Source organism: Nycticebus coucang, chromosome 6 (assembly GCF_027406575.1).
Source record: "Nycticebus coucang isolate mNycCou1 chromosome 6, mNycCou1.pri, whole genome shotgun sequence".
Taxonomy (NCBI): Eukaryota; Metazoa; Chordata; class Mammalia; order Primates; family Lorisidae; genus Nycticebus; species Nycticebus coucang.
In genome coordinates, this window is record NC_069785.1 from 61,173,565 (window position 1) to 61,196,576 (window position 23,012).

Here is a 23,012-nt window from a genome sequence, read left to right on the forward strand (position 1 = left end):
TCAAAATGTTCATTTAAACCCACTTTTAGCTATTCACAAAATCACCATATTCTGGAAATACATTCTGGCTTAGTTTAAAAGTTACAAAATAAAAATCTTTAGCATCTCTATAATTTAATTTTTTTTAATGATGGATTCCCCTCCCCACCTTGTTAGTATGATTGGTGAGGTCTTTTTGTATTTCACTGAAAATTAGAATGTATAATGGCATAAATGCAAATTAAGTTCACCAAGTCAAACAGAGTACTAAATATGAAAGTTATAGAATTTTAATATGCTAGAGAAAATAGCAAGAAGCCAAGGTGAAAGATTTGGTAGGAATTCCTTCAATACTCTGCCAATTGTGGGGCAAGGTAGACATGTATTAAACTGTATTTGATTCTTCAGGTGTTCACACTACGAAGGATCATTATACAACTTGACTTTCTAATTTTTTCGGATGCATTAAAAAACTGTTCTCACTTTCTGGTCAGCTTCAGCCGAATCTTAAGGGCTACCAAGTCACCCAGAACCTGGCAACAGTAACTTTTCTTCCTTGACCCAAGAAGGCAGAGTGCCAGAGGGAAACAGCAAAGAGTAGCACTATATAAACAAGGCAAGTGGCATAAGAGCAGAGGCAAGTTATATAACCAAAATATATTTTAAAATATGTTCATAACTCGTAACAACCTTTGCCTTTGGTTGGTTTCTTGTTTGGAGTATCAGTTGAAACAGTTAATTCAATATTATCTGGATCGCCTCCTTCCTCTTCAATAGCCTACATTAGAAAGAGAAGTTAATATGCTACACAATCTATCTAGACTTATTTTATAAAAACGAAATGAAAAAAAAATTAGCAAACCTCAAGCCTCAAGACATTAGAATTGCCAGTCATTTCATAAACCGACTTCAAAAAACAGCAATTAAACTACACGAAAAGAGTGAGAGAAACTTTGGGGGTGGGGGGGATCGTAAAGTATCAAATTCACACGGAATTTTACATTCTACCGAGTCGAGATAATTAAATATCAGAGATTTATCATACTGCACAAAATTATAAATGCTCTCTCGCAGAAAAGTTGCTAGCTACTAGAGTTTTCCTAATTTCTGTAATACAAACTTACTGCTACTCCACTACAATTCCAACACTCACTCCAAATTAACCCTGAAAGCTGGTCAGGGATGAAAAAGCAGATTATTCCGCTGATGCAAAAACTAAAAAGCCCAGTGGAAAACAAAACCTCTCTCTCACCCCACCCATCAACTCCCCCTATCAATTCCCCGCAAGATGAGGAGGAAACGGTTGGGCACAATTAAACGGTAACTTCACAGAAGTCACCAAAGTAACCATTCCCACCGAGGACAAGAAATGCACGCGCTCACCATGGCTAAAGGCTGCGGACCGGGCGCCGCACACGTCTCCACCGTCGCCCTTGGGAGGCCGCGCCCGCCGTCCGCAACACTCGCAGCCTGGCGGGGACGTCCCGGGGAAGGCGGGGGCGCGCCGGGCTGCGGCGGCCGGTCCCGGGCGGCTCGCGGGCTCCTCGCAGGCCGTGCCCGGCGCGCGGGGGCGGGAGCGCCGCGGGAGGGTCCTCGCCCTCCACGCGCCGGCGGAGGACGCCGCCCGGGGCCTCCTCCAACGCCGGTCCGCGGGCAGCGGCTGCGGGCGGCCGGGGGCTGAGGCGGAAGAAGGGCGCAGAGGCGCGGCCTAAGCTCCCCTTCCTGGACCTCGCCGGGCCTCACCTGCTTGAGTCGAGACACGAGCACAGTCTTGACTCCGGTGATGTCTAAGTTCCGCCGCTTCAGCTCGGACTTGAGATCGATGACCCGCAGATCGGTAATCTTTTTACCTTCCGCCTGACCTGAGGCGGCTGAGGCTGCCACAGCACCGGTAGCGGCAGCCATCTTAGAAGAGCAGAGCGCCGCCGAGGCAGCGAGTGGGCTGCAGGGCGGCGGCAACAGCGCCAACTTCCACCCAGGCCTCGGCGGCCGGCGGCGCGGCGCTGCGCGACGCTGCGCACAATGAGCCGCTGGCCCCGCCCCCGGCCCGCCACCCTAGCGCAACCTGCAGCCGCAGCCAGCACCCGGATGACGGGTGAGCGTGCGCACTGGCGCGGGGGACGGCGGCTACGTGTTCTGCCGAGCCGGCTACGGCCACCTGGGCGGTGCGATTCCTTGCGTGGACCCGGAGGTCAGGCGCGTTCAACCGCACTAACGTCCGCTGCGCCACCGTTCCCCCGCCGCTTCATTGGCCATTTTCTTGCGGCCTCTCGAGTCTTGAGCAACAACGGTGAGCTAGGCGCTACACAGCATAGGCGGTTCGCACGTTACACAAACCAAGGGGGCGCGTGCGTGCGCTGAACCTCTCACTGGAAATACTTTCATCAGTTCAGCTAAATAATCAAAAAATGTGGCCAGTGCGCGCTAATTAGGTTCCCTGAGTTCCATTCAAAAGGCCTCAAAGAGATCCTGTGGCTGTCAGGCCAAAATATGTAAAGCGCTGGCCTTTGTGACAAGTCCCACTGGCTGCCTTTGGCCCATGGAAGCTTAGTTTATTTAGGGCTGCCCCTCAATAAAACTTCCCCTTTTTACTGACATCCGTTGCCATCCTCTCTGGTGAACCTTATGGCTCAATGTGAAATTGTTCGAATGAGGAAACTGGTTTCTATTCTCATATACTGTGTTCTCTGTTTTGGGATCTCGAGAACAGTGACTACCTTTTTATAGATACTCTATATAACCGAATTACCTATTCGTAATTTTAGCCTATATTATTAATCACCAAATTATAAGTATTTATGGAACTTTTCTGTAAATTATATAAAGTGATTATGATGCATAATTAACCATACTGGCTTTTTCTGATTTTTAAAACTTTAAGTCATGAGGTCTGACTCACTTTAGGTTACTTTTTCTGTTTGACTAGCTCAGGAGGAGGAAGACTGGACGTTATAAAATAATACCTGACATTTGGATAGTTCTTTACAGTTTATGAAGCACTTTGACGTGCAACACTCACTTAATCCTTCCCAGATCTATGAAGTAAATCTCTGTTAGGCTTAGAGATTAAATGACTTGTCCGTATTCACAGAGCTGGTCTGTGGCAGAGCTGTGCCCAAATCCTGGCCTCCTGATTCCAAATCCAGCTCTGTTTTTACTATAAAGTTGGTTTCACAATCATAGGATTTTAGAATTCAAAGGCTCCTTGGAAATCTCCCAATCCTCTTTTGTTTTTATAGATGGAGACTTTAAGAGATTTACCCAGGAGCCCACAAGTAATTGTTGGCTGCATTTGTACTAAATCTCAGATCTTGCAGGACATGGTGCCATGTACCTGTAATCCCAACTATTGAAGAGTCTGAGTTAAGAGAATCACTTGACCTAGGAGTTAAAAGTCCAGCCTAGGTAACAGCCAGACCTCATCTCTTAAAAAAGAAATAAGAAGAAAAGAAAAAGAAAAAAAATGGGTGGCACCTGTGGCTTAGTGGGTAGAACGCAGTCCCATATACTGAGGGTGGTGGGTTCCAACCTGGCCCTGGCCAGCTAAAACAGCACTGGCAACTGCAACAAAAAATAGCCAGGTGTTGGGTGGGCGTCAATAGTCCCAGCTACTCAGTAGGGTGAGGCTAGAGAATTGCTCAAGCCCAAGAGTTGGAGGTTGCTGTGAGTTGTGACACTACAGCACTCTACCGAGGAAAACAGTGAGACTCTGTCTCTAAAAAAAATAAAAGAGAAAAATTTGTAAACCTCAGGTGTCAGTCCTGTGTCTTTCCCACTCAGCCACCTCCTGTGGACACTTTTTTAAAAGAGTTAATACTAACCAAAAGCTAATGGTATACTTAGTGGGAACGAATTCTTATTTGGCTATCTTCTTTAAAAATCCAATAATGGACTTATCTTAAAATGGAAATCTACACCTGCTGATGTGATGCGCTTGAAAGGGACACATCACTTGCAAAATGCCAGGAGTTTTTTTTTTTTTTTTTTTGTAGAGACAGAGTCTCACTTTATCGCCCTTGGTAGAGTGCCGTGGCGTCACACAGCTCACAGCAACCTCCAACTCCTAGGCTTAGGCAATTCTCTTGCCTCAGCCTCCCTAGTAGCTGGGATTACAGGCGCCCGCCACAACACCCAGCTATTTTTTTTTGTTGTTGCAGTTTGGCCGGGGCCGGGTTTGAATCCACCACCCTCGGCATGTGGGGCCGGCGCCCTACCCGCTGAGCCACAGGCGCCGCCCAAATGCCAGGAGTTTTTTTTTTCTTTTGCAGTTTTTGGCCAGGGCTGGGTATGAACCCACCACCTCCGGCATATGGGACTGGTGCTCTACTCCGTTGAGCCACAGGCGCTGCCCAATGCCAGGAATTTTTGACCTGAATCTGATCATGAGAGAACAATCAGGCAACCCTGATAATAGAAAATACCTGTTCTGGACTCTTCAAAAGAGCAATGTTATGAAAATAAAAGTAATAAAGCTGTTCTAAGATAAACACGACTAAAGAGACATGACAGCTAAGTTTCCTGTGTGATTGTTGTTTGGATCCTAGAGAAAGAATAAAAAAATTAGACCTTCTTTCTTGGTTAGGTTGGCAAAAAGGAAAAAAGAGAAAGGTAGAGAGAGAAATAAAAGGAACAGAAAAACCACTATAGAGACACTTGGGAAATTTGGTACAACTGAGAAATTTGATTTATATTAGATTGAACAATGTACCAGTACACACAAATACCTGGGATGTGATATAGTTGTGTAGAATGTCTCAGTTGTTAGGGATATAGTATCATTCTGTCTGCAATTTACTTGAAGAATGTTTGAGAGGAAGAGAGAAAAAGCCAATGTGGTAATAGTTTATAAACCACTAAATATAGCAAAATGTCAAATAATTGCGGAAACAAACGTGGCAAAATGTTAATTAGAAAATCTAGGTGATGGGTATAAGGATGTTTACTGTATACTGTTTAAACTTTTTATTAAAGTTTGAAGTTGGTCAAAATAACTTGGGCGAAGACCCATACACAAGACTAATTTTTTGTAATACAGAAAAAATAAAATGGAGATAGTGTATTACTTCACTTTTATAGGATGTCTCATTTTGTCACTTAACCTATAATTCTTGTTTTATAATTACTCATCTAAATAACTTTTTCATGAATGTTTCTTGAATACTATATATGTTCTGTTTTCATCTTTTACTGAAAATACATTTAGATAAAGGAAGACGATAATTTAGAGTATTGTCTGGATATTTCACTTCTAAAGCTAGCAGTCCTATTTCCCATTCTTTAAATGAACTACGCAATGTTATGGATAACAGCAAGACTTGAGCTGCTGTGACTACACTTACCTAAATTTACCTATAGATATTTCTTCCTAATGGGAACTGTTCAAAAAATAATGGTAACCTATATATTTTTTTTATAAAGCTTCTTGACCAATTATTGAGTACCACTGCACTCATGATATTATTTTGTTTCTATAAAAGCTCATTCAACAAATATTATTTTGTATCTTAAAGGCATGCCAGGCTCTCAGAAAATAATGATTACTCATCTATCTGGTTGATTATTTTCAGGGTTCCTAACATAGTTTATACTCAGGAAATACTGATTGCTTGAAGGAAGACAGAAACCAGACTGCCCTTCTGAAGCTTACACCCTTGATGGCAAACTGACATTAATGAATCATAAAAATACATGTAAAACTGCAATTGTAGCTAGTTCAATAAAGGAGAGGAACACAATGATCTGAGACCCTATAGTAAGAAACTTTAGCCCTTGAGGATGGGTAGAATCATCCTTATAAATTATGGAAGAGAAACCTGAGGTAAAGAAATATCAATAACTGGCCAGGCGTGGTGGCTCACGCCTGTAATCCTAGCACTCTGGGAGGCTGAGGCGAGTGGATTGTTTGAGTTTACAGGTTCAAGACCAACGTGAGCAAAAATCAAGACTGCATCTCTACTAAAAAGATAGAAAACTGAGACAAGAGGATCACTTGAGCCCAAGAATTAGAGGTTGCTGTGAGCTATGATGCCACAGCACTCTACCCAGGGTGACTGCTTGAGACTCTGTCTTAAAAAAAAAAAAATTATCAACAACTGAGTCAGGTGTAGTAGTTCATGCCTGTAATACCAGCACTTTGGGAGACAAAGGCAGGAGGATCACTAGAGGCCAGGAGTTCAAGACCAGCCTCGGCAGCAGGAGACCCTGTCTCTACAAAAAAAAATTTTTTTAATTAGTGCCTTACACCTGTAATCTTAGCACTTTGAGAAGCTGAGATGGGAGGATGGGAGAATTGCTTGAGGCCAGGAGTTCCAGTCTCTACAAAAAAAAAGAAAGAAAGAAAAATTACCCAGGCATGGTGGTACATGCCTATAGTCTCAGCTGTCAGCTACTCAGGAGGCTGAGGCAGGAGGATCTGTTGAGCCCAGGAATTTGAGGTTGTAGTGAGCTACGACAATGCCACTGCACTGTAGCTGGGTTGATGGACTAAGATTTGTCTGAAAAAGAAAATAATAATCATCATCCATGATGGAGTGAACCTGTAGTTCCAGCTTGAGGCAGCAGGATCCACATGAGCTCAGAAGTTCGAGGCTGCAGTGAGCTATGATCATGCCACTGTGCTCCAGACTGGGCAACAGAACAAGACCTTATGTATATAAGGGTGCCCATAAAGTTCATGTGCAATTTAAATTAGTTTACGATTTTAAATTGCACACGAACTTTATGGGCACTGTGTATATACATCTATACAAAGTCAGTAACTAATCCAAGAGTATAATAAATGTATGTAAACTATCCAGTGATTCCAAATCTATTGTATTTTTAAATTATTTTATTTTAAAAAAAAATTGTTTAGGAATGTTATAGGGGGCTCGTCGCCTGTAGCTCAGCGGCTAGGGTGCCAGCCACATACACCAGAGCTGGCAGGTTTGAATTCAGTCCGGGTCTGCCAAACAACAATGACAACTACAACCAAAAAATAGCCAAGTATTGTGGTGGGCACCTGTAGTCCCAGCTACTTGGGAGGCTGAGGCAAGAGAAATTGCTTAAGCCCAAGAGTTTGAGGTTGTTGTGAGCTGTGACCCCACGGCATTCTATCAAGGGCAATATAGTAAGACTGTCTCAAAAAAAGAAAAAGAAAATTGTAGGGGTACAAATGTTTCACTACATAAATTACTTTTGTACTGTTTGAGTCAAAGTTGTAAGTGTGCCCATCACAGATAGTGCATGTTGTACCCATTAGGCATGAATTTACCCATCCCCTCCTCCCTTCCACCTACTTGATTTTTGATGAGTGTTATTTCTATATGTGCACATAGGTGTTGATCAATTAGTTCCAATTTAATAGTACATTGGTGTTTATTTTTCCATTGTTGTGATACTTTACTTAGAAAAATGATCTGAAGTTCCATCCAAGTTAATACAAGAGGTTAACAGAAGAGGTGAACAAGAGCTCACAATTTTTTTTATGGCTAAGTAGTATTCCATAATATATACACAGCACATTTTATTAATCCACTCATGTGCTGATAGGCACTTGGGTTGTTCCACATCTTTGCAGTTGTGAACTGTGTTGCTACAAACATTTGAGTATAGGTGTCTTCTTTATAAGATGTCTTCTTTTCCTTTGGGTAAATAGTAGTGGAATTGCTGGATCGAATGGTAGATCTATTTTTAGTTCTTTGATCTATCTCCATATTACTTTCCATGGAGGTTCCTAATTAAATGAAACAGCTTCTGAACAGTCATTAGAGCAAATAGACAATCCACAGAATGGGAGAAAATCTTTACATGCTATACACCTGATAAAGAGCTGATAACAGCTGGGCCTAGTGGCTTATGCCTACAATCCTAGCACTTTGGGAGGCTGAAATGGGTGGATTGCTTTGCACTCAGGAGTTCAAGACCAGAGAGACTTCATCTCTACTTGGAAAAACTAGCCAGGTATTGTGGTGGGTACCTGTAGTCATAGCTATGTGGGAGGCTGAGGCAAGAGGATCTCTTGAGCCCAAAAGGTTATTATGGGCTATGATACCACAGCACTCTACCCAGGGCTACAGAGTAAAAGACTGTCTCAAATAAATAAATAGACTGATAACCAGAATCTACAACGAACTCTAGCAAATCAGCAAGAAAAAAATCAAACAACCCCACTTAAAAGTGGACAAAAGACAAACAGAAACTTTTCTTTTTCTTTCTTTTTTTTGAGATAGAGCCTCAAGCTGTCGCCCTGGGTAGAATGCTATGGCATTACAGCTCATAGCAACCTCCAACTCCTGGACTCAAGCGATTCTCCTGCCTCTGCCTCCCAAGTAGCTGGAACTACAGGTGCCCACCACAGCACCCAGCTGTTTTTTAGTTACAGCAGTCATTGTTGTTTGGCAGGCCTGAGCTGGATTCAAACTCTCCAGCTCAGGTGTATGTGGCTGGCACCTTAGCGGCTTAGTCACAGGCGCCGAGCAGAACTTTTCAAAAGAAGACTGACAGCAAATAAACACATGAAAAACTACTCAGCATCTCTAATCATTAGGGAAATACAAATCAAAGCCACGATGAGGTATCACCTAACTCCAGTGAGAATACCTTTTATCAAAAAATCCTAAAACAATGGGTGATGCCTGTGGCTCAATGAGTAGGGCGCTGGCTCCATATACCGAGGGTGGTGGGTTCAAACCCAGCCCTGGCCAAACTGCAGCAAAAAAATAGCTGGGTGTTGTGGCAGGCGCCTGTAGTCCCAGCTACTCGGGAGGCTGAGTCAAGAAAATCTCCTAAACTCAGGAGTTGCAGATTGCTGTGAGCAGTGATGCCATAGCACTCTACCGAGGGTGATAAAGTGAGACTTTATCTCTTTAAAAAAAAAAAAAAAAATCCTAAAACAACAAATGCTAGGGTGAATGTGGAGAGATAGGAACACTCATACACTGTTGGTTGGACTGTATTTTTAAATTATAACCTCTTGTTTTCCATCAAAGTTTATTTGCATCCCCAAAAAGCGCTTTCTTCTTTTCTTCTAGATCTAAGCCTCAAATTATACTGTTCGTTCTAATTTTTTTTTTGAAAGAACTTAAACTGCTTACCATCTTCCTGTCCAACATCATTCCACCATTCATTGTTCCTTACCCCTGCCTTCAAATAGGCTTTTAAACCTTTATTTTGAAACATCTTTATTTGATTCAGCTATTTCCTGTTGGCAACAGTTGAAGTTATAATGCCCTTCTCCTGATGAAAAGTGCATAGCTGTTGATGATGACAGAGGAGGTAAATCAAATAGATAGCCCTTTATGATAACAAAAATACTTGACAATGTATTTTTTTAAATCTTTTTAAAACATCAAAACCATCAAAGAACTGACAAGGTAGTGATAACATTCCTAGGAGAAAATTTAAGAGAAGACTGAAATCTAAAGAGATTTGGAATAGGAGTAGGTTATTTGCTACTGCTGAAAGGCAGCTGAGATAGTGAGTACCCCTTTCAAGTGATTTGGGGGACAGGAAGTATAAAAGTTGAACTCTAGGGTCTCCCAAAGGAAGAGGGCCTGATCAGCCATCCCACACTTAGTTTGGGGACTTTAAAGCACTGCTCTCTAGAAGAACAGGCGGATTGTAGCCATGTTTGATGCCAGGCTAATGACATGAAGTTAGTGTCACTGCTACCCGGCTGAAGCAAATGTACCACTGAAGGAGATACGAACCTAGTACCTATGTCCACAAATTGTTTCTACATGTATTTTTAGGGTCATGGGGGCTATCATTCAATCAAGCTTACATGGATTCAAGATGCCATAAATGGAAACTTAGCACCAACAGACAATAGAAACAAACCCTTAGTTCTCTGAACAAGAGTATTACAACACACAAATTGTGAACAAGCAAATAACTAAAACTGGAGGGAAAAAAACTAATTTTAAATTATCAAGTGCCGTTACAGATTTGAGAAAGAATCAAGTAGAATTTCTGAAACTAAAAATTGATATAAATGAAGCTAAGAAATGAGTTAATGGATTTTTCAATGGGGTAGACAGAACTGAGGAGAAATTTAGTGAGCTGGAGGATGGTCAGAAGAAGCTATCAAAGGCAGAGTGCAGTGGCTCACGCCTGTAATCCTAATACTCCGGGAGGATGAGGAAAGTAGATCCTTTGAGCTCAGCAGTTCAAGACCAGCCTAAGCAAGAGTGAGACCCCCTCTCTAGTAAAAATGGAAAAACTAGCCAGGCATCATAATGGGTACCTGTAGTCCCAGCTATTGGCGCTGAGGCCAGAGGATCTCTTGAGCCCAATAGTTTGAGGTTGATGACACCATAATACTCTATCGAGGGCGAAACACTCTCAAAAAAGAAAAAAGAAGAAACTATCAAGAATGAATCATGGAATATTAGCCAGGGCTTTGGAAAGAGAGTGCAAACTCGAATAGTTTTTTTAAAGAAGTTTAATAAAGTGATTATTTACAAAGGTGTGGGCAGGATTTAGTGAAATCACAAAAGATAATACATTCGGATTAAAATCAGTTACTACCTCAGAGCCTAAATAGGCAAGCAAGGAATAGTTTCTAGAACCCAGAAAAAGTAGCTGTATGGAGAGAGCTGCATGGCAGGTCTGTGTCTCCAGCAGAAAGATACAGCCCTGGTAACTTCCCAGCAAGGAAGCCATTGTTGGGGGTAGGTGGTAACAATACACACACAAACTCCAGTCTTCTTCCACACTTTAATTTCCTACTAGGGCTCCCACTGGTGAAACCCAGCTGGAAGCCTGAGGTGATAGTAAGGAAGCCAGTTAATTTGGTCCATTAATATCTGTCTCTTGGGGGCGGCGCCTGTGGCTCAGTCGGTAAGGTGCCGGCCCCATATACAGAGGGTGGCGGGTTCAAACCCGGCCCCGGCCAAACTGCAACCAAAAAATAGCCGGGCATTGTGGCGGGCGCCTGTAGTCCCAGCTGCTCGGGAGGCTGAGGCAAGAGAATCGCTTAAGCCCAGGAGTTGGAGGTTGCTGTGAGCTGTGTGAGGCCACGGCACTCTACCGAGGGCCATAAAGTGAAACTCTGTCTCTACAAAAAACAAACCAAAAAAAACTGTCTCTTGGGGCACAGAATAGAAGACTGCAAAGTGAGAGACTAGAGATACCCAGAAGAATAAGAGACAGGATACAGAGAAAGTCTAACATAATTTTAGCTGGGTTTTCAGAAAGAAAAAATGGGGCAGAACCAATCTTTGAAATAGGCAAGAATTTCCCAAAATTATGAAAGATAGTGATCTACAGATTTGAGAACTTCAACAGAACCCAAGCAGGACACATTTTATTTGATTTTTTTTTTAACTAAAGAAGCATTCCTTTATTTATTTTATGTATTTATTTTTGTTGTTGTTGTTGCAGTTTGGCTGGGACCGAGTTTGAACCTGTCACCCTTGGTATATGGGGCTGGCGCTCCACTCACTGAGCCAGAGGCGCTGCCCCCAGGATACATTTTAAAGTCATACACCAAGACATGTCATAGTAAACCTATAGGAAAATCAAGGAGAAAATCTTAAAAGAAAGCAGAGAAAATAGTATTTGCCTTCAAAGGAGCAAATACAAGACAGCATGCTAACTTTTCAATAGCAAAAATGGAAACAAGAAGATAGTGTATTAATATCTTACCCGTACTTAAAGAAAATAATTGCTAATTATTGAACAACTGAGATAATTAACCATGAGTAGATCTGCATTGACGGAATTACCATAATACTAATACGAGACAGAAGGAAAGGTAGTCACAGACGAAAGTCCTAATTCCTAGGGTAACCAATAATCAAATTTTTTTTTTTTCTTGAGACAGAGTCTCACTATGTCACCCTCAGTAGAGTGCCACAGCAACTTCAAACTCTTGGGCCTAAGAGATACTCTTGCCTCAGCCTCCCAAGTAGCTGGGACTACAGGTGCCCGACATGACGCCCGGCTATTTTGTTGTTGTTGTAATTGTCACTATTTAGCAGGCCAAGGCTGGGTTTGAAGCCGCCAGGCCTAGTGTATGTGGCTGGCACCCTAACCACTGAACTACGGGTGCCAAACCTAATCAAATATTTTTTTAAATGTATACTTTCAAATTAACAGGGAATAAAAATCAATCTTAAAAGAATACAAGACAGGAGCTAAGACAGCGGGATAATAGAAAACATGTTACAAGATAAATGCTGAAATACAAACACATACATAATTGTATTAAACATTTGTAGGTTAACTATTCCAGGTAAAAAAATGATTGTTGGTCTGGCTTGGTGCCTGTAGCTCAGTGGCTAGGACACCACCCACATACACAGGAGCTGCTGGGTTCGGATCCAGCCTGCCAAACAAAGACAACTACAACTGAAAAAAAAAAAAAAGATTGTTGGTCTATGTTTTTTCTTTCTTTTTCTTTTTTTTTTTTTTTTTTTAAGAGACAGAGTCTCACTTTGTCCCTTGGTAGAGTACCGTGGTGTCATGGCTCACAGCAAACTCCAGCTCTTGGGCTTAGGCGATTCTCTTGCCACAGCCTCCGGAATAGCTGGGACCACAGGCACCTGCCATAACGCCCGGCTATGTTTTGTTGCAGTTTGGCTGGGGCCGGGCTCGAACCTGCCACCCTCGCTATACAGGGGGCTGTGCCCTACTCACTGAGCCACAGGCAACACCCTAGATTTTTTTCAAAAACGATATGCTGTTTAGAAGAACACATTTAAGAAATACACAAAGATGTTGAAAGCAAAAGTTTGGAAAAGACCATACTTTGTAAATATTAGTCAAGAGAAAGCCAGTTCAAGTTGAGTATCCCTTATTAGAAATGCTTGGGACCAAAATTGTTTCATATTTAAATTTTTTTTTTCAGATTTTAGAATATAGTTGGCCACTGAATAATTCAGAGGTAAAGAGTACCAAACCACTGTGCAGTCAAAAATCCATATATACTTTCTTATTCCTCCCAAACTTAATACTACTAATACCTCACTGTTCACAGCAAGCTTTGCCAATAACACAAGTTGATTAACACATATTTGGTATTTTATATGTATAGTATACTGTATCCTTACAATAAAGTAAGCTGGAGAAAAGAAAAGAATAAGGAAGAGAAAATATATTTACTATTCATTTAGTGGTAATGGATCATCAAAAATGTCTTTATCATCATCATCATCTTCATGCTGAAGAGGCTGAGAAGGAGGAGGAAGAAGAGGCATTGGTTTTGCTGTTTTGTGAGTGTTGGAGGCAAAAGAGAATCTGTATATAAGTGGACCTGCTCAGTTCAAACCTATGTTGTTCAAGGATCAACTATATTTGCATTATATTCATCAGTTGAGCATCCCTAATCCAAAAATCTGAAATCCAGAATACTCCATTGAACGTTTCCCTTGAGCATGAAGTTGGTGCTTATGAAGTTTTGAATTGTGAAGCATTTCAGATTTTGGATCGTTGGATTATTCAACTTGTATACCATTTAAGGGGAAAACACTAAAGATAAAAGGCTCATTTAATATCAATGAGTAATTACCCAGGAAAACATAATAACTATATGTCTGTATGCACCTAATAGCAAAGCCTTAAAACATAACTTAACATTTTGAAGTCCTACAAAGAAAATTAACAAATCAATGATCTTTATGGGGGAGTTTTAACAACAGTGTCTCACAGTGACTAATATAACAAGCAGACAGAATATCAGTAAGTATGTAGAAGATTTGAACAACACAGTTCACAAATTTGACCTAATAGACAAACATACAGCACTGGTCCCAACAAATGTAGAATATGCTTTGTTTTAGTTTTTTAAATGAAGATTTTTTTTTTTTTATTGTTGGGGATTCATTAAGGGTACAATAAGCCAGGTTAGAATATGCATTTTTAAAAGCATTGATGAACAGTTATAAAATTTGATCATATACTGTCCATAGAATCAGTTTCATTATCATTCCAAGGGACCGAAATTATAGAGGATATTTTCTGACCACATTGCAATGTAACTAGAAGTAAAAGCCAAAAAGATAGTTAAAATCAGCATATATTTGGGAATTAATAAATACACTTTGAGACCAGGTGCAGTGATTCAAGTTTGTAATCCCAGCACTTTGGAAGGCCTCAAGGAGGATTGCTTGAGCCCAGGAATTTGAGACCAGCCTGGGACACATAGGGACACCCTGTCTCTACAAAAAATACATTAAAAAAAAAAATTAGCCAGGTACAGTGGTACATGCCTGGAGTCCCAGCCACTCAGGAGGCTGAAGTGGGAATCTATTGAGGCGGGAGTTTAGGCTGCAGTGGGCCATGATGACACCTCTGCACTTCAACCTGGGCAACAGAGACTCTGTCTCAATAAATGAATGAATGAATGAACAAACTAATCTTGAAATAAGCCAAGGGTCAAAAAGAAATTACAGTGATGATGAAAATACGGCATATCACAATTTGTGGAAAACACCTAAAAAACTGATTAAAGAGAGACTTATAGAATTAAATGCATTCATTAGGAAAGAAAAAAGATTGAAAATAAGCCAAGCATACTTCTCAGTATATTAGGAAGAATAAGAAGGGGATAAAGGTAAAAGAAGAAATGAAATAATGAAAAGCTGGTTTTTGGATAAACTTATAAAATTTAAAGACTGATAGCCTAAAGAAAAAAAGAGAGACGGTACAAATAATATTAAGAATAAGAAACAATTTCACATATCCTACAGATACTAAAAATAAGTATTAGGAATAACTTTTGAAAATATCGATGAAAGGAAAAATGCAATTTACAAAAAGCTGATTTAAAATATTAGCACACTGCACACCTTCTGGGGCAAGACATGATTACAAGAGGGACTTTACCTAACAAATGCAACCGGTGTAACCTGGCTTATTGTACCCTCAGTGAATCCCCAACAATAAAAATAAATAAATAAATAAATAAATAAAAATATTAGCACACTGAATATAGCAATCTATTAAAAAGGTCACTCATTAAGACCAAATCAGCTTTATTCTCAGGATAGATGGTTAGACATTTGAAAAATCAGCTAATAACATTTGCAATATTAACAGATTAAAGAAAGAAAATCCAGGCACAGTGGCTCATGCCTGCCTATAAACCAACCTTAGGAGGTGACTTGGGAGGCTTAGGCAGGAGGATCCTTGAGGTCAGGAGTTCAAGACCAGCCTGGGCAGCATAGTGAGACTCTGTCTGTACAAAAACTTGAAGAATTAGCCAGGCATGATGGTGCATGCTGTAGTCTCAGCTACTTGGGAGGCTGACCCAGGAGGATCAGGCTTGAGCCCAGGAATTTGAGGTTGTAGTGTGCCATGATTGCACCACTACCCTTAACATGAGGGACAGAATGGACCCTGTCTCAATGTTTATATATAATTAGAATTTATTAGAGAGTTTTGCTTGGCATGGGGGTACAATATTAACATTGATTGCATTTCTATTTATCAGCCTTAAATAAAATTTTTAACCCTTTCCAATCCAACTTTTCTGCCACCTGCATACTCCCCTGCTCTTATTTGAGTGGGAAAGAGGTTGGTGGACTACTTACAATTATCCCACAGTTTTAAAAGATACAAACATAAATATGAAGTACACCGGTGATTTTATTATCTGTTTTAGATTACATAAAATAATTAAAAGTGTTTCTGTTTATAATTTTCTTTTCTTGGGTGTGGTACTTGAAACAATCTCCAGGATGAAGCCAGGCTTCCTCTTGTATGTCTCACAGTGAATGGTTTCTCTCCTCCACTTTTCTCATTTCTTCTGCTGCAAACCATGCAATCCTTTGTTGTCTTTTTCCCCCTTTTGCATCATAAAATGCATCTTCCTATTTAGCCTTTCCTCAGTGTTAGAAGATAATGGTCTTCGGCTCAGCGCCTGTAGCTCAAGCGGCTAAGGCACCAGCCACATACACCAGAGCTGGCCGGTTCGAATCCAGCCCGGGCCCGCCAAACAACAATGACAACTGCAACCAAAAAATAGCCAGACATTGTGGTGAGCACCTGTAGTCCCAGCTACCTGGGAGGCTGAGGCAAGAGAATCGCTTAAGCCCAGGAGTTGCAGGTTGCTGTGAGCTGTGATGTCATAGCACTCCACATAGAGCAACAGCTTGAGGCTCTGTCTCAAAAAAAAAAAAACAAACAAAAAAGAAGATAATGGTCTTCCCTTCTTTCTTGAATTTATGTTACTCACATTGTTCACAATCTGAGTGATGAGATTTCTCCTGTAAGAAGGGTGTGTCTGCACTGTTTCCCCAGTGGAGCAAGTGAATACACATGACCAAAAACTTGTGTCAAACATCTTCTGACACAGGATCGGAAAGGAAAAAGTCTCATTATTTAAAATTATTATTATTCAATCAAATATAAACTAGTTATATATTTCTTTTCTTTTTTTTTTTTTGAGACAGAGTCTCAAGCTATTGCCCTGGGTAGAGTGCCGTGGCATTGCAGCTCACAGCAACCTCAAACTCCTGAGCTTACATGACTTAGCAGGCCCAGGCTGGATTTGAACCCACCAGCCTTTGTGTATGTGGCCAGCGTCCTAGCCACTGAGCCACAGGCACCACCATCAACTGGTTATATATTTCTACACAACAAAGAATAACATAATAACAAAAATCTAGTATTTAGGGACAAAAGCCAAGTATCTAGGGACAAATCTGATAAATATGGGAAAGACCTTAGATGGAAAACAAAACTTTATTGGGAGAATTTTAAAAGGCCTAGGTAGGCTCGGTGCCTGTAGCACAGTGGTTACAGTGCTGGCCACATAGTCTGAGTCTGGCGGGTTCAAACGAGGCCCAGGCCAGCTAAACAATGACAACTGCAACAACAAAATAGCCAGCAGATCCCAGCACTCTGGGAGGCCAAGACTGGGGGTGGGGGTGCAGGGGAGAAGGAATCACCTAAACTCAGGAGTTCAAGACTAGCCTGAGTAAGAGCGAGACCTCATCTCTTAAAAAAATAGCCCGGTATTGTGGTGGGCCCCTGTAGTCCCAGAGGTTACCTGGGAGGCTGAGGCAAGAGGATCACATGAGCCCAAGAGTTTTGAGGTTGCTGTGAGCTGTGACAACACAGTACTCTACTGAGGGTAACAAAGTGAGACTCTGTCTCAAAATAAATAAATAAAATGGAAAATGTGGGTGGCGCCTGTAGCTCAGTGAGAATGCTGGCCCCATATACCGAGGGTGGTGGGTTTGAACCCGCCCCTGGCCAAACTGCAACAACAACAAACTGCAACAACAAAAAATAGCCAGGCATTGTGGCTGTAGTCCCAGCTACTCAGGAGGCTGAGGAAAGAGAATCACCTAAGCCCTGGAGCTGGAGGTTGCTGTGACCTGTAACGTCACAGCACTCTACTGAGGGCGACAAAATGAAGCTCTTGTCTCAAAAAAAAAAAAAGAAAAGAAAAGAAAATGTAAGTGTAAAAACAGAAGTAAGCAGAGTATACACAGTGAACCCTGGAAAGGAATCCAGTAGGCAAGGACATCACTACCTTAGTGCTTAATATTTTTCTTCTTCTTCTTTTTTTAATTGAGACAGAGTCTCACTTTGTTGCCCTTTGTAAAGTGCGATGGCATCACAGCTCACAGAAACCTCAAACTCTTGGGCTTAAGCAATTCTCTTGCCTCCAACTCCCAAGTAGCTGGGACTATAGGCACCTGCCACAACGTTCAGCTATTTTTTTGTTTTAGCAGGCCCGGGCTGGGTTCGAACCCACCAGCCCTGGTGCATGTGGCTGGTGCCCTACCCGCTGAGCTACAGACACCACCAATGCTTTATATTTTTCTAGGGCAAGTGGGGACAACAGTTAGGCTACTGTGTGACAGTGAAGATTCTTGGCCCAGGAAATGGTCTGTTTTACAAAAGAGGATCTTTTGGAGTTGAGACTCTGCTGTTGCTTTGCTTTTCCATTGAGCAAAATTACCAGAGGGAGGAGTAAATCAGCCTTCAGATTTACTTCCCAGTATTAGGAGACTATTATTACTTTGGTTTAGAGAAATATTTATTTATAAGGACACAAAAAAGCACCAACTATAAAGGAAAAGATTGATATCAATGACTGCATTAAAATTAAGAATTTTTGCTCATTAAAAGATACAGTGTGGGAGATACTTATAACACAGATAGCCAACAACAAGTTCATAACCAGCATATACAAAGAACTCCTGTAAATCAAAAGAAAAGGCTAGGCACAGTGGCTCATGCTTGTAATCCCAGAACTATAGGAGGCTGAGGTGGGTGGATCGCTTGAGCTCATGAGTTCAAGACCAGACTGAATAAGAGGGAGACCTCCCTGTCTCTACTAAAAAGTAGAAAAACTAGCCAGTGTAGTGGCAGGCACCTGTTGTTCCAGCTACTCAGGAGACTGAGGCAAGAATATCGCTTAAGCCCAGGAGTTTGAGACTGCTGTGAGCTATGATGCCACAGGCACTCTATCCAAGGTGACAGAGTGAGACTCTGTCTCAAAAAAAAACAACCATAGGCCAGGCATGGTGGCTCACGCCTGTAATCCTAGCACTCTGGGAGCCAAGGAGTGTGGATTGCTTGAGCTCACCAGTTCAAGACCAGCCTGAGGAAGAGTGAGACCCCCATCTCTACTAAAAATGAAAAACTGAGGCAGAAGATCTCTTGAGCCCAAGAATTTGAGGTTGCTGTGAGTTATGATGCCACAGCACTCTACCAAGGGTGACAAAATGAGACTGTCTCAAAAAAAAAAATAATAAATAAATAAATAAAAAATCCAAAGAAAACAATGATCAGGATTTGAAAGGGGCTAAGTGCAGTGGCTTATGCCTGTAGCCCCAGCATTTTTTTTTTTTTTGACACAAAGTCTCATTATGTCACCCTTGGTAGAGTGCCATGGCATCACAGCTCACAGCAACCTCAAACTCTTGGGCTTAAGCAATTCTCTTGCCTCAGCTTCCCAGGTAGTTGGGACTACAGGTGCCCTCCACAACGTCCAGCTATAATTTGTTATTATTGTTGTTGTTATGGTTAGCAGGCTCGGGCCAGGTTCGAACCCACCAGCCCTGGTGCATGTGGGTGGCGCCATAACCAGTGAACAATGGGCACTGAGTCAATTTTTTGGGGGGGTCACTTTGTCACCCTCAGTAGAGTGCCATGGCATCATAGCTCATAGCAACCTCCAACTCATGGGCTCAAGCTATTCTTTTGCCTTAGCCTCCCAAGTAGCTGGGACTGCAGGTGCCTGCCATAACACCTGGCTGTTTTTAGAGACAAGGTCTCTCTCTGGCTCAGGCTGTTCTCCAACTCATGAGCTCAGGCAATCCACCCTCCTTGGCCTCCCAAATGCTAGGATTACAGGCGTAAGTCACTGCGCCTGGCCCTAGTCCCAGCTTTTCTGAGACCAAGGTAGGGGGATCACTTGAGGCCAGGCGTTTGAGATCAGCCTGGGCAATATAGTGAGATCCTGTCTCTAATTTTAAAAAATAGTGAGAAGGAAGAAAATGTTGAGCACAGTGGCACAGTGACCAATTCAGCTATTTGGGCAACTAAGACAGGAGAATTATTTGAGCCCAGAAGTTTAAGGATGTACCGTGTTTTGAATCACACTGTCTCTATTTCCAATCACACTTGGAAATAGCTACTATACTTCATGGTAGTGAGACCTCATTTCTAAAAGTAAATAAATATATGTTTTAAAACTTAAAAAAAAAAAAGACTTGAAAAAGCACTTCAGCAAAGAGAAAATTCAATTCAAATGGTATGAATGTACATGTGTGTCCAAAATTCAGATATATAGGCCAGACGCAGAAGCTCATTCCTGTAATCCCATCACTCTGGGAAGCCAAGGCTGGTGGATCGCCTGAGCTCACAAGTTTGAGACCAGACTGAGCTAGAGCAAGACCCCATCTTAAAAATAGCCAGGCATTGTGGTGGGCACCTATAGTCCCAGCTACTCAGGAGGCTGAGGCAAAAGAATCACTTAAGCCCAAGAGTTTGAGGTTGCTGTGAGCTGTGATGCAATGGAACTCTACTGAGAGTGACAAAGTGAGACTCTGTTTCAAAAATAAATAAAATAAAATAAAATTCAGGTATATGGTATATGAAAAATAGATCAAACTCATTAGTGATTGGGATGTTGCATATTAAAACTGCAATGATATATCCTTATACCCCAGCAGAATGCCTACATCAGAGAAATGAACAATGCCAAGTTTTGGCAAAGACATGGAGCAACTAGAACTCTTTAAAATGTGAGAAAAAAATGGGTAAAACCACGTTAGTAAGCAGTTGAGAATTATCTAATAAAGTTACAGAACTACATTTCTTCCACCCTGAAATTCACATCTACATATATGCTCTATAGAAAAACAAATATAGCCGGGCATGGTGGCTCATGCCTGTAATTCTAGTGCTCTGGTTGGCCAAGGTGGGAGGATCGCCTGAGCTCATGAGTTTGAGACCAGCCTGAGCTAGAGCAAGACGATGTCTCTAAAAAATAGCGGGGCATTGTGGCGAGCATCTGTAGTCCCAGCTACTTGGGAGGCTGAGGCAAGAGAATTGCTTGAGCCCAAGAGTTTGAGGTTGCTGTGAGCTATGACGCTGCAGCACTCTACCGAGAGTGATTAAAAAAAAAAAATATATATATATATATATATCAGCATTACTTGTAATAGCCACAACCTAGAAGCCAACCCAATGTCAATTAACAGTAGAATAGGTAAATTAATTGTGGCATATTTATAAAATGCAATATAATAACTAATAGAAAGCAATTGCAATTTCATGCAATAATATGGGTAAATCTAACAATAATGATGTTGGAAGAAACTAAATGTAGAAGAATACATATCATACACCATTTCATTTATGTGATTGAGGTATGAGAAAAACTAAATCATAAAATTTAGCAATATATACCAAAGTGGTAAATCTGTAAGGGAAAGCAAGGATGTGAATGCCATGGAGGTCAGCATAGTGCTTCATTTTAGTTGGGAGGTACAGGGTAGGGATTAGGAAGGTCATGTGTAGGGTTTCTTGAAGGCTGAAAATAGTTCATTTCTTGATTTATATGGTAGTACGTGGATGTTCACCTTATAGCAGTTTCTCTATCTGTATATGTTTTCTAAAATTTCTCTATGTGAAATGTATATCATATTCACAATCGCAAAAGGTTAAAAATCAAAAGCATGGGCTATGGGGCCTTAAAGCATGTATTCAAATTCTACTTCTGAGGTTAACAGATAGTGATATCCTTTTACTTTAAAAACATATTAAATAACTTATGTAAAAGTGTTTAACATGTAATTATGCTCGATAATTGTTACTTCTCATTTCCTTCGGGTATCCATTAAACCCATCAAAGGATAAATCTGTGTATACTAATTTTCAAAGAAGGCATGCGGGCCTGCAAGATGGTCTCCCATGATCCTTCTTCTCCAATAGTCACACCTTCAAGCGGCCCCTTGCAGGCTTAATGGAGCTGATCCGTGCAACCAATAGAACACTGAGAGAATTATGGAGTTGAATTCCAAGGCTATACCATAGAAGAGATGTGGCCTCCATCTTCCCTTTCTTGGATCATTTGCTCTTGAAGAATTAGCTGCCATATTGTGAGGAGACTTAAGAAGTCCACATGGCAGGCAGCACCTGTGGCTCAGTGAGTAGGGTGCTGGCTCCACATACCAAGGGTGGTGGGTTCAAACCCAGCCCCGGCCAAACTACAACAAAAAAATAGCCGGGCGTTGTGGCAGGTGCCTATAGTCCCAGCTGCTCAGGAGGCTGAGGCAAGAGAATTGGTAAGCCCAAGAGCTGGAGGTTGCTGTGAGCCGTGTGATGCCACTGCACTCTACCAAGGGTGGTAAAGTGAGACTCTTGTCTCCACAAAAAAAAAGTCCACATGGCAAGGAGCTGAGGCCTGACAACACCTGCAGCAGTTCACCATCCATTTGAGTCAGCTCTCTTGGAATGTGATCCTTCAGCCCTGGTCAAGCCTTATCTGACTGCAGCCCTAGCTGACATCTTGGCTGCACGTTATGAAAGACCTTGAGCTGCAACCACCCACTTACGCCACTCCCAACTTCCTGACTCACAAAATTGTGTAAGATGATAAAGGTTTATTTTTATGTTATGCTCATAAATGATTTGTTATGTAGCAATAGATAACCAATACAAAGGAGCAAGAGAGTAGGAAACTGAGGAACCTGTGACTTAATCTGAAGCATGGCTTTAGGGGAGAGATTTCCAAGGAATTAGCTAAAGAGCAAAATGTGGGCTGAAATACTGAGGCAAAAAGGAAAGGAAGAGTTCTCAGAGCTGTACTGAGCTAAGAAAGGGCTATTTATTGAAAAAGCCTCAGCAGGATTCCCCAACAAGGTTTTATCAAGGACACAGCTTTTGCTCTCAAGACATATGTATATCACTGTAATCCCAACTCTATACCATGCATGGACATAGAGTTAAAAACATACAAGGTGCTAAAGGGTACACATCTGGAGAAACAAGAAAACTAGCTTTTGCAATGCAATAAAAATACTGATCTACTATGAAATATATATATATTTTTTTTTTTTTTTGGCCGGGACTGGGTTTGAACTCGCCACCTCCGGCATATGGGACCAGCGCCCTACCCCTTTGAGCCACAGGTGCTGCCCGACAGTGATATATTTTTTAAAAAGAGCTATTGCCCCTGAAATAAATTTGGGACACTTCCTAGTGAAGGTGACATCTCAGCTGAGTTTTGAAAGATGAGAGGCATGGAGGAAGTGGTAATGAAGGAAGGAGCAGAAAAGTCAGCATGTGGGACAAAAAGAAGATGTGAAAGAGCATGTTGCAGTCAAGAAGTTACAAGGATGCTCCAAGAGGAAAAGAGTGGTGAGGGGTAGGACTGGAGAGGTAGCCCAGCATTTCCCATACATGCTGTAGTAAGAAAAGAGGCTGAGAGACCAGTTAGGGATCTACTGGTGTGTTAAGAGTGAGGTGGAGTTGGAAGGGATAAATTACAAAAGTAGAAACCACAGGTCGTAGTCACCAGATGCATTTAGGATTGTGACATTCACTGAGATACAGAATACAGGTGGAGGAACAGAATCCTGGTG

At 41.6% G+C, this 23,012-nt stretch overlaps 1 protein-coding gene across 7 annotated transcripts in view; it reads right to left on the bottom strand.

Annotated features, from left to right (window-relative positions):
* The window catches only part of SLTM (SAFB like transcription modulator), a 52,395-nt gene extending 50,380 nt beyond the window's left edge, over positions 1-2,015 (bottom strand). For 3 of the 7 annotated variants that reach the window (XM_053594013.1, XM_053594012.1, XM_053594011.1), the window contains exons 1-2: positions 1,723-2,015; positions 670-757 (exon numbers count right to left, since the gene is read on the bottom strand). In XM_053594013.1, the coding sequence (XP_053449988.1) occupies positions 670-757; positions 1,723-1,884 (250 nt within the window). In that variant the 5' untranslated portion in view covers positions 1,885-2,015. Of the gene's footprint in view, positions 1-669; positions 758-1,362; positions 1,699-1,722 lie in introns of those variants that run through there. The other 4 variants (XM_053594017.1, XM_053594016.1, XM_053594014.1 and 1 more) reach the window with 2 other exon arrangements.
* Between the last annotated feature and the right edge of the window lie 20,997 nt (positions 2,016-23,012).